This window comes from Ailuropoda melanoleuca, chromosome 9, assembly GCF_002007445.2.
Source record: "Ailuropoda melanoleuca isolate Jingjing chromosome 9, ASM200744v2, whole genome shotgun sequence".
In the NCBI taxonomy this organism is placed as follows: Eukaryota; Metazoa; Chordata; class Mammalia; order Carnivora; family Ursidae; genus Ailuropoda; species Ailuropoda melanoleuca.
This window is the reverse complement of record NC_048226.1, coordinates 95,188,136-95,205,836: the sequence shown is the minus strand read 5'-3', so window position 1 is coordinate 95,205,836 and position 17,701 is coordinate 95,188,136. Positions and strand designations below refer to the sequence as shown.

The window sequence follows — 17,701 nt, the reverse complement described above, 5'->3', positions numbered from 1 at the left end:
CTCGTGAATTGAAATTAGGATATTACAGACCCAATTAATTGAAAGCAATTCCCACCTACTGGTTTGTGAATGAAAACTAAAGCTTTGTAATGTAATGTTCTTATAAAAGTAATGGGCCATTTAATAAAAAACTACTCAAAATTCGATCAGAATTCAAATGCATCCAATACAATCGATAAAAGCTTTTCATACTTTATATACATGCTATCTTACAGAAAAGATACCAGATACAAACAACAAAAGGGGACAAGAATTAAAGTCTTTGACAAGTCTCTGATTACTGCTGCCTTAAGAAACTGTCCAAAATCTGTTTTCTTGGCCTGCAAACATGCTGGGGAGAAATGCAATATCCTTAGAAAATGAGAAGAGTTAAGTGAAAGGAAAGAGATACAAATGAATTTTAGTTATCTGTAAATACGTATTATCAATATATCACTAACAGGTCCTCCTCTAGAAGAATGTATCTGTAATTATCTTATTAGAATGCATTATGCAGTTTCAAGATTATTAGTAAATATCAGGTAAAAGTAGAATATCAAATATTCATGAGTCACACCCACAAAATCACAATTTCTCAATACTGTACTTCAGCTACAAAACACACAGTTGTCACTCTCTGCTAATGAATACAACAGAGGCCAGAGTACCCTGGAATACCAAAGGGGAAGAAAGAAAAAGTAGTTAAATTTGTGCTCCACTTTTCAACCAGGGATTCCAAAACACAACATTCTTGCTGGGAATAAGAATCAAATACTCTTGAAATTATCATCAGTAACACGTACTAACCCATCCAAACCTCTCGTTTTTTTAAAATTATTTTTAAAATTCCTTAAGCTGCACATGCATATCTAAGCAGGCTGAAATTCTAGGAACTCCTAGAACTAGTAGAAACACACAATGCACCAATTGCTGATGCTTCTTCTTTTGCTCCCGTGACAATCTGTATTTTAAAATCTACTCAAATTCGCTTGATTTGCTTATAACTTTGCCCCAAAGTATGGACTCTTGAATCACTCTGTAAAATGATCAATTCTAAATCAGTATGCATAAAGTATATATAACTATTAATAAGGTACATTACATAATGAAAAATAAGTCTCTGGAAGAATATATATATGCTGTGCAACTATCATTTCAATAGGTACTTATTCGGAAACTTCAAAAAAGCCATCCTATACCATTCCCTAAAGACAACTCAGGTTTAGAATCTCTATAGGGTGTGTATATGGGGGGAGGGGACAGAAGGAGAGTGAATATATCAATTAAATTTATCCAGTGGCTGGTCCACATATTTTCAGCTAGAATGATTTCAAAAATAAATAAAATGGAGTGTGGGGGGATATGCTGCCATGATCACAGCCCTATCCCTCAGAAAAGGGGAACAAAGACACATGTAAGTGAACTTGATAAATTTAAAATACACCATAACAAAATCACTATTCCATAACAAATCACTATTTTATAGCAGTTCTCATCTCTTTGTACGGTCTACAAATGAAATTTACTGCATAGAAACAAGCCTGAGTTTCAACCAGTGAAGACAATCTTGTAAGATCTATTATCTTTTTGCATGATATAGCTGCAAGGTGAACACGAGATAAATGCAGAAAGATGAACTATTAAAAGGATTATCATACATTCAAATCTTCTGAGTAAATAAAGGGGAAAATCATAATGGCTTCACATCCATAAAATCTTCCATTTTTCTACTGCTGCCAAGCTATCACTTATTCTTTTGAGACTCCCAAGGGGAAGTGAGGACAGAGCCCCTCCACACAAGGTACAGGGTGTTACTAAGCAACCAGTATTAGAACTTCCTTGAGGCACACGGTAAAATGGTTTTCCCCACTATTGTCTTTTCAAGGCCACATGTAAATAATACATTGCTGTGCACTGAGCTGTTTTCTTCTTTTATTTCTTTAAATGTTGGACTTGAACTTCTTAGTAAGGCACCTGTGAGAACAGACTGCCTGAAACTAAAAGCAGATTATCCAGACTGCAGAAAACCCTTGAGGCTGGTAAGTGCTGGCAGTCACACCGTGTCAGTGTCACGTCCATCTCCCTTGATCTTGGCCCCTCCGGTAGCGCTCTTTCAGTCTTGGTCTCACAGGAGCTGGAAGTGCTCTTCCTCTTCTGCCACAGTATGCAACCCTAGTTTCCATTCCACTAGGGCCAAACGGAAGTCTTTAAGCTGCCATCTTAACAATCACCCAGATAACATTTTGACTTTCTCCAAAGCTAACAGTTTCTAAGGAAAAGGTGGAATGGGTGAATTCATTTGAAATATTTCCTGTCCAGGGGCCAAAAATACCCTTTATCAGAAAAAGGCACAAAAATAGTATTAACAAACGGAAAGACTAAATATTCTCACCTGTTGAAACCAACTATAATCACTCAAGATGAACACTATGATAAAACAGTGGTTCTAAAGAACCCTCAGCTACAGAGTCATTTTTCACCAGGCTTCTATTCTTCAGAAAATGGTCAACATGTCTAATTTCCATTTATTCTTTGATCTGACAATGAAACCAAAGCTGCTTCATATCATTTAAAAGAATGCCAACAAAGGTTTATAACGCTTTATTAGGCACTAAAAACCACTTTGTCCTTAAAATAAGAACATATGACTAAATACTTAAAGTATTTTAATTCCTCTTTTAACAAATACTCAAAAAAACTGAGTAGGTTTACAATTTTTTGAAAGCCTAGAATCACTTGGCTGAACAGATCTTGGAAGTGACAGGCCGTGTATGACTGGCCCTGCTTCAGATACTTAAATCTCTTCTCCTGTGAACACTAACCAAGCTAGGATTTCCAGAGTTTTCATTATCCTAACACCCTACTTCCTAAATTACAACAAAGCACAGAAAAATAAGATGAGCTTCTAATGACCAACCTGAAGGTAAGAAATTTGAGAAACTTACAAAAGTACTTTTACTTTGGGAATTAACATAGTCAGGAACTAAATTTAATTCAGCATTCATCTTTCCAACCATATTTGCTACCATCTTTTTTTTTTTAAGATTTTATTTTTTCAGGTAAGCTTTAACCCAACGTGGGGCTTGAACCCACAACCCTGAGATCAAGAGATGCATTCTCCACCCATTTAGCCAGCCAGGCGCCCCTTATTTGCTACCATCTTTAATGAGACCGGGCAAGAATAAGAATGTTTTTATAATACTTAGAACCGCAGAGATTTTGTCACCACAGGTTGACAAAATTTATAGAAACTACTCCTAACCAGGTGATTTTAAAACTATGGAATTTTATCATATTTGATCCTATCAATCCTCACAACATCCCTGTGAGGTAGGTAGAAAATATGTGATAGTTTTCACATTTCACAACAGAAAAAGCTGACAGTGCTGGAGGATGCTGACCTTGAAGAACCATAAAATAACTGTCTTTCTTGTCAACCAGCTTGTTACACTAAACCACACGATGAATTATACTTTATTAAAAACAGACTACTCTAAAAGCAAACCCTCCAATCCTTCCCCCACCACCCCAAAAGAATCATTGTAGTTTACCAGTAATCTTGTTAAGTCGAGCTCTCTTTGCCTGAAATGAGTTGCCTTGATTATTTTTCCTCTTGTTTGATAATGTGCTCTCTGGCTGTGGAAAGACCATCTTTGGAACGTTCTCTACATGAAGTCCTACTTTTAATAGAATACATATATGAGAGTTTATCTAGAATCCAAAGTTAAAACACATGATTTTTTTAAAATAGCAAAATAGTAAAAATGCTTTGCACTTAATTTTTTTTAACCTGGTGCTTAATATAGAAATTTAAAAAACACAAATTTCTCCAGACTAATATATTAGAAATAAAGAACTATTAAGCAGTTATTCTTTAGGAGAGAAAAGCAGGAAGAAAATGACTCACTGCTTTTTCCATATGACATATTAAAATACATGCAGAAGCACTTAAAAAGTTAAAGGAAAAAAACCCAAAGCAAAACAAAAAAAGCCCCAAAGCCTACTAACAAGAACTTTAAAGTCAAAACCTGAACTCGTTTCTATTCAACAATACTGAGGCCACCCATTATCCAATACCCATATTAGACCAGTTCTGTAACCTGCTACAGAAGTTAACCACTCATGCGAGGGAAGAGCCCAATCATTCGACCATACCCTCAAATTGCAGGTAGCCAAGGGGTCTGGCCTACTCTCTAAGTGAGTTTACCCTGCCACAAAGAATAAACGTAAGAACATATTTTGTACCAAATGTTTCACTAGATGTGGGCAGATCTTCCTTCTTCTCAACTTCTGCAGAAGCTATAGAAGTTGAAGTCTCTTCCTTCTTTGAAGGTACTTTAAACCATTTCCTCTCATCTTTCTCTTTATTGCTGTTGGCGCTGGTGCGAGGCTTGCTCCCTGTTTTATTCTTGGCTGCGGCTGCAGCAGCTGCTTTGACTAAAGCTATCCAATCCTCCAAAGGAAAAACACAGAACATGTGAAGTATTAAAAATTAATCAAAATTTAATTACACTAATGAATAAAAACATGTCTCACATTTTCAAAGTTACCCCCACACGCACACAAATATAAAAATCAAATTAATTATATTTACAAGATAAATCAACATGGTGATTATCAAATTTAATGATCTAATGGGTTAGCTGGATTGTATAACCTTACATAAAATCGGAAAATATTCAGTAACAAATATTCTTTTGATGTATTTTCACAGGAATAAAATCTAAAATAATAGAGGTAACACTTTAACAAATACAGAACATTAAATGATGCTCTTAGTACTTTAGATTCAAGTGGCAATCTGCATTTCTTTTCTGAATGCAACAAACCTTAAAAGAAGTAACAGAAAAATGCTTTCGTTGCAATTCTGTAAAGATTAAAAGAAATGTATTTCCACTGAACAAATTACTATTTCTTGTTAGGAAGAATGTACCGCTCACAGTATGGTCACTTTCATAGAATTCAGGTATGGTTTCATTAATTTTTAAAGCTTTGAAAGTTTGGACACCAATTTACCACAACAGCTTACTATTACCAGTGAAAGAAAGAGAGCCACTTGATTTGACCAAGGTGAAATACATGTAGTCAGGCTCCAGATTAATTTCCCTCCCTCTTCAACTTCCTAGAATTTGTGTTGATTACCATTCTTCTGAGATGTGAATATTTACTCTTCCTGTATTTATATTTTCAGTTTGTTGCTAAATAATTTTTACTATTACTATTTTATTTTTAACTAAAAACGCTTATTGTAAAACATATGAAAAGATATTAAAAAGTGGTGCTAATATTTCAATTTTCACAATCAAAAAGATTTTTTTTGAACAAGTATTTGTAATATCTCTACAATTAATCTTCCACTGAGACCACTAAGCTTCAAGGAGAGCGACTTAAATTCAACCAAAGAGGGTAATACATTAAATTCGTAGTGCACGTAACTAAGAACTACTTCACAACATCAAATGCATTTACTTCACAGGGCACACTAACAAAAGTCAGTCATTAGGTGATATAGGTTGATGGCTGCTCAGTCTTGAGAACATACGATGAAGACAATAAGCCGTTAAAAATAAACCAACAAACAAAATCTGCCTCGTTCTCTCCCCCACGATTAAAATGAACCGAAATGGTCATGTGACTGCACCTAACACATTCATTCACAATTTTCTATTGAATATCTTGCTACACGTGCCAAGAAGCATGCTAAGCATTCATGAGACAACTTATAAGAGATGCTGCCTGAAAGGCCCCAAAAACACATAGCCCTGGAGCAACCACACCTTTGCTCCCACCTGGAAGATGACCAGTATCTAGCTTTCTCAGTATTTAAACTGTGTCCCCAGTACGTGTCTTATTAGAAAGTGAGTTAAGACAGAAGGTGCCTGGGTAGCTCAGTTGGTTAAGTGTCTGCCTTCAGCTCAGGTCATGATCCCAGGGTCCTGGGTTTGAGCCTCTCATCCTGGGTTTGAGTCCCTTGCATCCTGGGATCGAGCCCCGTGCATCCTGCATTCGAGCCCCTCATCAGGCTCCTGGCTCAGCAAGGAGTCTGCTTCTCCCTCTACCCCTCCCCCCTGCTCATGCTCTCTCTCATTCTCTCACACCCTCAAATAAATTTTAAAAAATCTGGGGCGCCTGGGTGGCACAGCGGTTAAGCCTCTGCCTTCGGCTCAGGGCGTGATCCCGGCGTTATGGGATCGAGCCCCCACATCAGGCTTCTCCACTAGGAGCCTGCTTCTTCCTCTCCCACTCCCTGCTTGTGTTCCCTCTCTCGCTGGCTGTCTCTATCTCTGTCAAATAAATAAATAAAATCTTTAAAAAAATTTTTTTTTAAATCTTTAAAAAAAAGACACAGTTGTGAAATACAGATTTATGTCTCTAGTTTGTAAAAAAACAAAAACAAAAAAACAAAAACAAAAAAACAAAACAAACCAGATAAACCAGTATTGTCCAATCCCAGGTTTATTTAGAGCCATGTTTTTTGGTGTTACCTATAAGGAACTGGAAGGCAAATAAAATTAACTGTAACATAGTGTGATACGAGAGGCAGTGGAGGAATAAACACAATACCATGAAAGAAAACAGAAGAGTAATCTCGACTTAAGAGAAAGGCTACTGGAAGGCTTCAGGGAACATGACAGATGAGGTAGGTGAGTCCTACAGCAGGAATCTTCGAGGTAAAGGGCAGAAGGAAAGGAGTCAATGGGCACCACCAGGGAGAGGAAAACCATTAGACAAAGCCATGGCGATCAGAGTGTATGTACACAAACGGGCACAAGGGGCAAGGGGAGGTCTGAGTAAGTCAAAGGGCTGCAGCTAAGTTGAGCCTTGAGACTGACAAGTATTAGAGAAAAAAAGCACCACTGATGAAATGGACAGAGAGTAATCAACAAAGCAGAAAGAGAAACAAAAGTACAGCCCGACTAGCGAAGGGCCAAATTCAGCAGAGATCATACCTGTATGGCCTTATGAAGAGCAGAGTGCTTAATTCTCTGTTCCATATTGTGGGGAAATTTTTAAGTTGTTAGAGAAATGCTGAAAAATGCCAGGGGTAAATTCCATCCCCACCTCTTTTCTCTCTCCAATGAACAGAAAACTGGGAGAGATACATACTGTAGCTCTTAAAAGTGCAATCAGATATATTTTTTTTTTTTTTACAGTTCCTGATCATATGACTTGTTAATCATGGAATCACTGCAGTTGTGTCATTCAAGAATTCTCCCGTTATTTTGCCCTTCTATTTTTAAACAGGTAAGATTCACTGTTAGAAATAACTGGTTTGATCCTCCCATGAATTAGAACTAATGACCTGCTTCAAAGCTCCCTGTAAACAACACAGCAGTACACAATAAAGAAATCAGATTGAGTTCAGTCACTCTGTGCATTACGGTTATGCGAAATTCTCCTAAGTTCTCTAAGTTCTGAATTCCTCAACTGTGAAATAAAAGTATCAGTCATAGTTATGTCAAAGGATTTGCTATGAGAACCCAATTAAATAATGTATGCAAACAAAGTTTTATAAATAGTAAAGGACCTTAAGAGCAAATCTTTAACATTAGTGACTTTTACATCAGCACACTTGCAAAAAGAAAAAATAGGATAGAAAAAGTTACAGAAAGTTTAGAGAAGAATATATTTCCGTACTGCATCTATTTATCCTTTGCTAACTTAGTAAAAGAAATTTACTGTATATCTTTAAAAAAGGAATTCTCAAAGTACTCAAAATTTTTAAGATACATGCAAAGTTGGATTCTCTCAGCACTGCCCACACAACACCTGACTTAGGGTATTTCCTACATGAAAACAAGTCAAAAACTTTTTGGGAAAAGAAGACACTTATAAAATGAGGCCATTTTATAAAATGAGGCCATTTTATAAAAAACAATTCTACAAAAATTTTAGTGTGCTAATAATTAAAAATTATGAAGAAAAATGTAAATTAAAAGATACAATGCTGTTACTCAGGGCACCTGAGTGGCTTAGTTGGTTAAGCTTCCAACTCCTGATTTCAGCTCAGGTCATGATCTCAGTGCTGTGAGATAGAGCCATGCACAGCACTGCTTAAGATTCTCTCTCTCCTCTCCCTCTGCCCCTCCCCAACCTGGCTTGTACACACTCTCAAGCTCGCTCTCAAAAAAAAAAAAAAAAAGAGAGAGAGAGAGAAAGAAAAAAAGCGTTACTCCTATTTTCTCTCAGTAGTTTGTATTCTGGCATTGATTTTAATGTTTACATACATCATAATGTAACTATTTACTACAAGTAGACACCCAATACATCCCATATATTAATTTTTGTAACTTGTAATTTTACCAAAATTGGCTCAGTATCTCACTTCAGAAAAAAAATGAAGTTTTAGGGTTAGTGCCATCTCACAAACTTTGAATAACCAGAATAACAAAATAATAGCTTTAAAGCAAAAAAAAAAAAAAAAAAAAGAGAGAGAGAGAGAAAGAGAATTTTGTTTAAACAAATATATATTAAACTAAGTTCCCAATGTTTTAATTACTCTTTCTATGCAGTAACCAAGAAATCACACCACTGAATGCTCATAGGAACATTTTATTTATACGTACAAGTAGGAAGACACAAAGCAATTTCCTGAGCAAAAGCACTTCTACTTTAAATTGCATTTCCATATTAACTGGGGAAAAAATTCTGCTAGCTGATGACTGCAAAACTAACTGTTTGAAAACCAGGTGATTTAAAACAATCGCACTTCTCAGAAGAGATGAGGAATCTTTTTTTTTTTTAATATGGTGATACACATTTCTAGATTACTAAATTTATACATTTGGCTGGAGCTGACCAGATGATTTCAACACATTTCAGAATGATACTTTTCACTGCACAGTATGGAACAAATAGGTAGCATATTTCCATATTAGACATTTTTATAGATTACGTTCAATTCTTAAAATTAATTGTAGGTCCAGGTGCTGAAAATCCCAAATAACAGCAGAACATAAAAGAAAATATTTTAAATTTCTACTGGCACCTTTTCTTTCCAGTCTTTCAGGAAACATATTCAACCAATGGAATCATGGTTTTATTAACTTCATCCCAGATTCTCCTTTAAATGCTTACCGTTCTTTCGTGCTTTGAGAAGTGACAAAGCATGTAACTGACTGCTTACGTCCCATGACTCAGAGAGCCCTACCTGAAACAGCCTACAGAGTGTCAGGTAAGCGCCTTTTAAAAGAAGATTAATGACTATGATTTATAAAAGGAAAGAAGAAGATAAGAAACTCAATATAAAATTTTATATTAAAAATTAACTTTCTAAATGATACTATATACCAGGAAAAACAAAATGAAATTTAAAAAAAAGGCACTTACCTCACTTCCCATAGACTGGTTACACGATCCAGCTGGGTCGATAGGACAACACCAGCTTAGTGGATGCTGGGATTTCACCTGGAACAGAAACTAGTGACCTATAACTTTAGCAGGTCTAAAGCCAAAGAAGCAAAAATCAAGTGTATAATTTATCTTACATTCTAAGCTGCTTTTTCTTGCTGCTATTTGGGGCTATCAGCACATAATCCTACAATTAGTTCACTTTAAAATATACACATAAATTTTTTTTTGATTGATCACCATTCAAGAAGACATCCCTTTGGGTAGCTAGGAATGCTGAACATCCTTACCTGCCCCTTAGCATCCTCGGGCATGGCCTTAATGTGCATTCTTTTTAAACAACGAATTACTCCATCATAAAACTGAACTGTGAATGTTCCTGAAACAGGAGCAAGTCAGAATCATTAGAAAATACAACCGAATTTTACAGCAACACTTGACATCTAACAAGTAATGCCCTGACAGAAGTAAATACACTGTAACTGCAATAACTGCAAACGCACCGATTAAGAACTCCGTCGAGTTGTTTGAAGTTTATGTTCCCTTTCCCTCTGATAAAACCATTATTTACAAACATAAATAATATTTCTATAGGAATTATCCTTTGCTCTCTTTGAAAGTTTCTTTTCAGAGATAAAGAACTGATACAGAGACAAAAAAATCATTTACTCAAGGCAAGAGTATTCTGTTCACAGTTTTAATGAACTGGCAAGTAAGAATCAGATCCACAGGCATCTAAGCTAGAGAATACTTTAAAGACCATCTAGATGAAATTGTTGCAATGAAGATCAGAACACTGAATTCCAAGGAGGCTGAAGGCTCCATCCACAGCAGTCTGCTAAGCAGCGGCACAACCATAACTACACTCCCATCCCCGTGCCTTCCCCACACATCATTCTGCTTTTAGGGCTTGAGACCCTGTTTGCATGACAATCACAAAGTATATTCCCTTTTGGTTACAGAGGCCATGCTTTCAAGTCAACAAAAGTCAGTACTACCACAAAACATATAAATTACATAGATCTTATACTTAAGAAATTTCAATATTTTTCTATCATTTCCTGTACAAATGAGGGCTGAGAGCCACTTTAAGTAAACAGATACATGACCTTTACAAAAGAAGTATAAATTTAATAAGTGTGGTAATTATTATGATTGGCTTAGAAGCTGGCACCAAAGCGAGATATACATGTACAAAGATTTTCCTTAATTTTGTAATTTTAATATCATTTGATTTCATCTTTTCTATAATTAGCATAATTCACAATATTGCAGATATAAAGATCCAGACCCAAGTTACTGAAAAAAAAACTGATCCGTTTAAGTACCAAGGATATAAAAACACTGGGAAAATTCTGAGAATACCAAACCATACGTACACCTTACACCACCATCATTCCTGCAACTGTCCTCTTCCTTCTTCAATGATGGCCTTCCAGAGGACAGCAGGCTCCACACTACACCAACTGGGCATTCACCCCTCCCACTGTTAATCACACTGTTTCTGCTCTTGTGATCCTTTCTCCTTTCCTCTCTCCAACCTACTCTTCCAGGAATGCCTCTTCAAATCCCACCCATAATATGGACACGTCCCTGTTAACAGCCTCCAGTTGACAGATTTGTCCCTCCTCTTCAACTTCTCTAAGATATATTTCAAACACCTAAATGTTCATTTTTTGTTAGCTTTGTTTAGCTTCTACAGTGAACAGAAGGCTTCTTGAAGGCTTCCTTTGCCTTGTTTTTCTTTGGGGAAATGGGCATGGTGGGCAGGCTCATCCACCACGTGGGACATACAGAAATCACAAAACAAATACCTCCAATGGAGATTTTTAAAAAGAAATTACATCTGCCAATATTTCACTAAGGGCTCACTTAAACTCCTCTTCAAATGGCAGAGACTCCAATATGTCTTCACTCTTCCACTAACGTAAGTTTAATTTTCTGTATTCTATGCCCATGGACAAATGCAATAGGATGAAATATGGGGGCTTTGCTTCTGAGTGCACTGCATGTGTGTGTACACATGAACTCGTGTATGCTATATTCCAAAGGAGCCGGAAGCATGGAAGCAAGGTCTCAAAGCTCTCAACTCTCAAAGGAACTGCTCTTCCTTAAAATAGAGAATGTTGTTTAACTACGCTTCTTTTATTTTGGGTGGATCCATTTACTATCCAACAGAATTGATCCACTACCTCCTCCTCTCCTTCCGCAAACTGTTACTGACTGCCTACATGCTAGGCTCTGGACTAGAAGCTGGGGAGTGCCTGTGTGTAAGACACAGGAATATGAGCTCTCAAGAAGTGTAAGTGCACAGTGAGACAAAGGCCATACCAGAAAAGGAAAAGTAACCTGCAAACCTAACAACAGAGATGCCCCTCAATTCTTCTGGAGGAAGGTGACTAGTGGTAGCTAGTAAATCATAGCCATATTTGTTATTTCAATTCCTTAAAATAATATATTGGAATAGGCCTGTGTAAAGTTATATCATAATTTCCAGCCAAACAACGATTTACTTTTCCATACCTAACATTCTTTAATGTATCTCTTTTTAATGTTTCCCCTTTTACCTCCTCTTACCTCCCATTTCTTCTCAAGTTTGTTACTTTAAATTTCCGCAGCTTAAATCCCTTTCACAGTTCCTTCCCATCACCTCCAAATAAAATTTAAATTCTTTAAGAAGACATTGCATACACAGATCCTTGCTTCTCTCTCCCACATCTTTTGATATTCTATCCCCTTTAAAGGACTCCTTCACTCCAGTCACACCAAAGTCTTGCAATTCCTAAAAAGTGACAGGCCTCTCTTCTGTTCTTCTGCAACATACCATTTCTGCTGTCTGAAAAAGCCTTTCATTCCTTATCTAGCTGGCTTGTTTGTCTTTCAGGTTTAAAGGAAGCATCCCCTTACTTAGATTAAATGCTCCTCTTGCAAAGAAGCTGTCACTCAATCAATGTGTGTTTCTTCAGTGAAAAGAATGAATAAGTGGTCAAGTTTAAGAAATAATTGTTATAGAAAACTAATGTATTACTGACTTGAAAAATACACTTGTAAACTATTTTACAACTTTTTAAAGTGAAATTTTAAATAACTTTTAAAAATAAAATCTTTATAGTCCTAATACCAATTTAAATACTAATTCTCAAGCCTTTCCAAATTAATCAGTCTAGAAGTTCTGGGGTTTTTTCCTAATTCATTACCTGCCCAATAGATGTATTCGTCTTTGGCCCTACTAACATACCTGATTTCTGTGTTATTGTCAACATTTCTGATCAGTTATTTTTGCTCAATATCAATATTAGATACCACAAAGGCTATTAGGAAACTTTACTCTCAATTTTATCTATAGAAATGAAGAAAACAGGGGCAGGGGGAAAATGCAATAAAGGAAATCCACAAATTGATAAATTTTCACACTCTTTCCTCAGAAAACACTGTACTGTATTTTACTTCCAAGTTGATCTGATTTGAATTTCCTTGTATCTTCAACCTTCCCTCACACTCTGGTTGAGCTGCTCATAAAAATAACTTAGAAACAGAGAAGAAATAAAATGCACATAACGTAAGCCTGTGAAATGAATGCTGCACAATTTTACCCAACTACCTACCACTCCTAATTTAAAGTTTATTTAGGCAGTAAGTAGATCAGGTGTCACATTATTCTATATATTACAAATAAAATACTCCCAAAAAAGAATATTAGCAGGAAATTTATTAAGTCCGAAACAAAAAGAAGTAACAACCATATGTAACAATTACACACATTAATTAAAATTAGAAATCCAGTTAAATTTTACTATTACTCCCATCGTAAATCTCAGGTCACTTCAAATACATACCTTCTTTGTTAATTGCTTCAATCTTGGCAGGGTAATAGCGACAGTCTGTCCAGCGAGCCAGAACTTCTTCTCCAGCTTTAAAATCCTATTTTAAACAACTTTTAAGATCAATACCATATATAATAAATAAGCATTTCCTTTATAAAAATAAGCTTTCATAATATTTAACAGAATTCCTTCTGAAGTGTTACATAGTTAGCAAATGGAAAAAGCTTGCTACTCACAAAGAAATCTTCCTCATCTTTTAGCCCTTCTTTTCTTAATGCAGGTCTCTCCAGTGGTCGCAACCTATTGCTATCCCAGTAAATCCATTCATCATAACGATGACTCCAACGCTCAAAATGGACCAACATCTTGCCCTCCTCATAGTCGATTTTTTCAATTCGTGATGGATACCTCCAAAATAAGGAGCTTCATATCAAGAGAAAATTCTTACATTTGTTTACACAAAGTATTAAAAAGGATACTTTAACTGAAATATTGCTTACCATTAAAACCATAAACAAAACAATATGGGTCCCGATTTTTAAACTACTGAACCAACAAAGTTTGCTTTGTTATTTTTGTCTTTTTTTTTTTTAAATGATTGATCTCAATACCTAGTGAAATAAATACTTCAATACACTCCCAGTGGAAACATAAATTACTTGCGCTGTTTTGGTAAGTAATTTGAAAACATGCTTCAAGAGCCTTAAAACATTCTTTTTTTTTTTTTTTTTAGATTTTTTTATTTATTTATTCGACAGAGATAGAGACAGGCAGCGAGAGAGGGAACACAAGCAGGGGAGTGGGAGAGGAAGAAGCGGGCTCATAGCGGAAGAGCATGATGTGGGGCTCGATCCCATAACGCTGGGATCATGCCCTGAGCCGAAGGCAGACGCTTAACCACTGTGCCACCCAGGCGCCCCAAAACATTCCTACTTTTTGACTCAATCGTTACAATTCTGGAACCACATATACAAAATATTTATAATAACAAAGAAAATAGAAACCAGCTAAAAATATAGTTAGAAAAATTGAAGACTGTCTACTGCTATACAAACAATGGTATATCCATTGAATGGTATGTTATATAGTCTTTAAATGTGGTATTTATAAAAAATTTACATAGGAAAATGTAAAATTAGCAGCACTGTGCTCAGTAGAATTATAAGTATGTAAAACATATTTGTCTAGCAAAAAATACCAACATGTACATTTGTCTCTTTATGGCACAAAACCATTTTGTTTTCTCTATTCCTCTATGCTTTTCAATATTTTATAATGCACATCAATGATAGTAGGGAAAGCTCAGTTTCCCTTTAAATTCTAAAATATAACATCACATTGTTCTGTCTTTATGTGTGATGATTCTCCTACAATACATTCCAAAATAGAAATTAGTTAACTTGAAGCTTTCAACATGGAAAATTGCCTCATTGTTCCTAATGTACTGTATTAAATGTTCACAGATGACTCAAAAATTTTTAAAAAGTATCATTAAATAACCTTAAGAATTCAATAGCAGCACATGATAGATGATTCAGCCATAATAGTTTCATATTTTTGCTAGTTTTTGATACATCTGGAAATTTTCTTCTCCCTACAGAAAATTGGCTTTCACTATAAAGCACGACAGACCTTACATAACTTCGAAATTTAGGAACTGATTACTACAGGCTTTATACATCACTCATGCTATTCAAGGATTCTTAAACATTTCAAGGGCCCTGAATTCTTCTCTGGTTTAGCTTCTTTCCCCACTTTGCTTTAATGATACTGAACTACTTGGGACTTCCTGAAAAACACTGAGCTCTGTGAAACATTTATTTGTACGCTCTGTTCTTTCTGCCTAGCCCTAAGCTGCCTCCCTCCCCTTCCTTTTCTACTCCTCATCCCAGGCTTGGTTTAATGTGTAATCCCCTGTGTAAAGAGCTCCCAGCTCCCTGCCGCAGCTGCTCTCACTGCACCCACGTGACCAATAACCATCTCAGTGCAGCTTTCTAAACTGTGTGCTGCAGAGCATTTATAGCCCTTTCAACATTCCCATGACCCACAAAAGGGTCTGGTGGTTAAATAGTGGGAAAATACTGGATAACAAGTACATTGTTTTCTTTATTGAGAGGTTCTTGGTCCTGTGAACATGGAGATGAAACATTTACTATTATCAAAGTAAAAGAATTAGGTCATCCTTTTATCACAAAACTTTTATCGTAATAGCAGAGATCTAATTTAGAAGCTACCCTCTGGCCTGTGAGCTTCAAGGAATAATAGAGTCATGTCCATCCTTGTATCCCCCAACATCTAGTCCAATGACAGACACACACCGGCCACTCGGGCATTGGTCTGACGAGCAAGAAGTGCTGTTAAAGACAATCTGCACATTTCTTCAGAACTAAGAAGGCTGTCAACGTTATAACCTTACGTTAGAGCTTACTCTTCTTAGTCTTTTTTGGGGAATGGGTATGGATGAAGAAACACTGTGTTAAAAGAAAGCATAAACACAAGAAAACCTAGGGAATTAACATACTCCCCCCCCAGGTAAACATGCTGACCCCACCCACTGAGAATCAATGCTTTCAATGATTATCTTTTGCAATGTTGCTCTAATTGGATGTTTTTGCTCCTCCTGCTCTTAAAACATAAAAACTGTCACTAGCACTGAGGGAAGCCTAGAGGTAAAAATGCCCTCCAGTTTATTTTCCAGCATTCACTGGCCACTTCACCATTATAAAGAGATTTTCTATCAATTATAAAAATGGATAAATTTCTAATTCTACATGTTTATCATCACACCTTTCTATTTTTGAACAAAACATTAGGCATTTATTCTCTAGGCTCCTTCAAATTCTAAATGTAAACAACTCCACATATTTAAAACATTTCTCCAAGTGAGAATGGTCCACAGTAACAGAGTTAAACACATCTTTATTTTCATAACTTGACTGAATTCGGCAAAGAGTCAGAATCCAAGTAAGTTCAAATCATTTAAATATGGATTGCATTTTTAAGTAACTTAGAGTTTTCCTAAAATATTTCAAATTCCGTTCACTGACAGGATGCCTGATGTAACAACCAGACTAAAAATTATATTTTGGGGAACTGCTTCAGGATAATTTATAGCATGCTATATACTCTTTACATAAATATCTAGAGATTGACAGGTAAACTTCGGATGAAGGAATTAAGGAGTTAGTAACACAAGAATTAAGTAACACAAATACCCAAGACTATCTCTTTTAATTCTTATAACATTTACTAATCAAATTTTGACTCTTAAATAAAAGTGCCATAAATATTACCATTATCAAGAATGACTAAGTTTCTGTTCATTCATTCCATATATATGTTGGCATCTAACAAGATTAAGGCACTTGCTTGGCACTGTTGGTACAGAAAAAGGAAACATAATTAACTCCTACCTTCAAGGAGCTTAGCTTACAGTCAGATAAGGAGAGAAAAGAATCAGAATATTTACATGTATGTTAGTCTCTTCGTTCTTTCCTTACTGAGTGTCAACTGCTCTTTATATACCTCATCTCCTTGGATCCTGGTAACCATCCAAGGTATAGATAACACAGTCCAAGAATACACATGGTAGAGTATTCACAGCCAAAACCAATTGGCACAAAAGCCTATAGAAGAAATGGGATAAGGCCTATATCAAAGTAATTATCATATATGGTAAACTGTTAAGTATACACAAAAATTTTACATAAGATGGTATTAATAATAGTTCAGAGAAAATTGGGGAATTCACTGTTCTTGGGAGACATTATCTATGTTGGTCTTGGTAAGGGACTTCTAGGATTTAGACTTAATGAATGAACAAGGCACAAAAAAAAGTAAAGTATACACACTTTCGGTTATTCAATCAATGTTCATTTACTTAAAACCAAGGTTAGACAATGAGCCAGATAATGAGGATTCAGAGACAAGCAGAATGAGGTTTCTGTCCTCAAGAACCTCTTGGTCAAATACTGGAGGAGCAGTTCAAGGAAACCGTTTCCTTTGGCTAGACTATACAACAAGCAATAGGGTGAATAATGGAGAATAGCGGGACATCAGACTGGACTCATTAGCTAGGTTCAAACTGAAGAGCTTTGTAACAGCAAACTAATGAAATGTCCCATCATTCAACAAACAATGGGAAATCCCTTATTTTGGTCATCACTGACACCTCAGGGAAAAAGACCCTAACGTCAAAATCTTTGCTGTATGTATAAAATGCGCAAAATGGCAACTTAACATATAGTCCTATATAGTGAAATGATTTCCCTGTTCTAGCAAATGGCCCATAGTAATAATGCTTTGATACACACGGTGAATGAAAAATATTGTTGAATAAATGTATTCACAAATGCCTATCTTGACCTACAGCAACATTATTTTGATGCACAATTTGTTTTATTATAAATGGGTATGAATGGAACGTAAAATTTTTCTTACTGAATTTGGAAGATGTAGTGATAATGTTTTTGTTTTGTCATCTTTTTAAAGGCTAAATCATGGAAAACTGTTAAAGTAAAGAACAGTGATTAGGCTGAGTCCCAGAC

General features: G+C 35.9%; 1 protein-coding gene across 5 annotated transcripts in view; it reads right to left on the bottom strand.

Annotated features, from left to right (window-relative positions):
* Positions 1-17,701, bottom strand: part of PHF20L1 (PHD finger protein 20 like 1) — an 82,465-nt gene that overhangs the window by 48,611 nt on the left and 16,153 nt on the right. For 3 of the 5 annotated variants that reach the window (XR_004627935.1, XM_034668639.1, XM_002917615.4), the window contains exons 3-8: positions 13,391-13,562; positions 13,167-13,251; positions 9,621-9,709; positions 9,310-9,387; positions 4,225-4,432; positions 3,531-3,656 (exon numbers count right to left, since the gene is read on the bottom strand). Coding sequence is in view for 4 of the 5 variants with exons in the window: in XM_034668639.1 (XP_034524530.1) it covers positions 3,531-3,656; positions 4,225-4,432; positions 9,310-9,387; positions 9,621-9,709; positions 13,167-13,251; positions 13,391-13,562 (758 nt within the window). In the remaining variant the exon portion in view is untranslated. The remainder of the gene's footprint in view (positions 1-3,530; positions 3,657-4,224; positions 4,433-9,309; positions 9,388-9,620; positions 9,710-13,166; positions 13,252-13,390; positions 13,563-17,701) is intronic. The other 2 variants (XM_034668641.1, XM_034668640.1) reach the window with 1 other exon arrangement.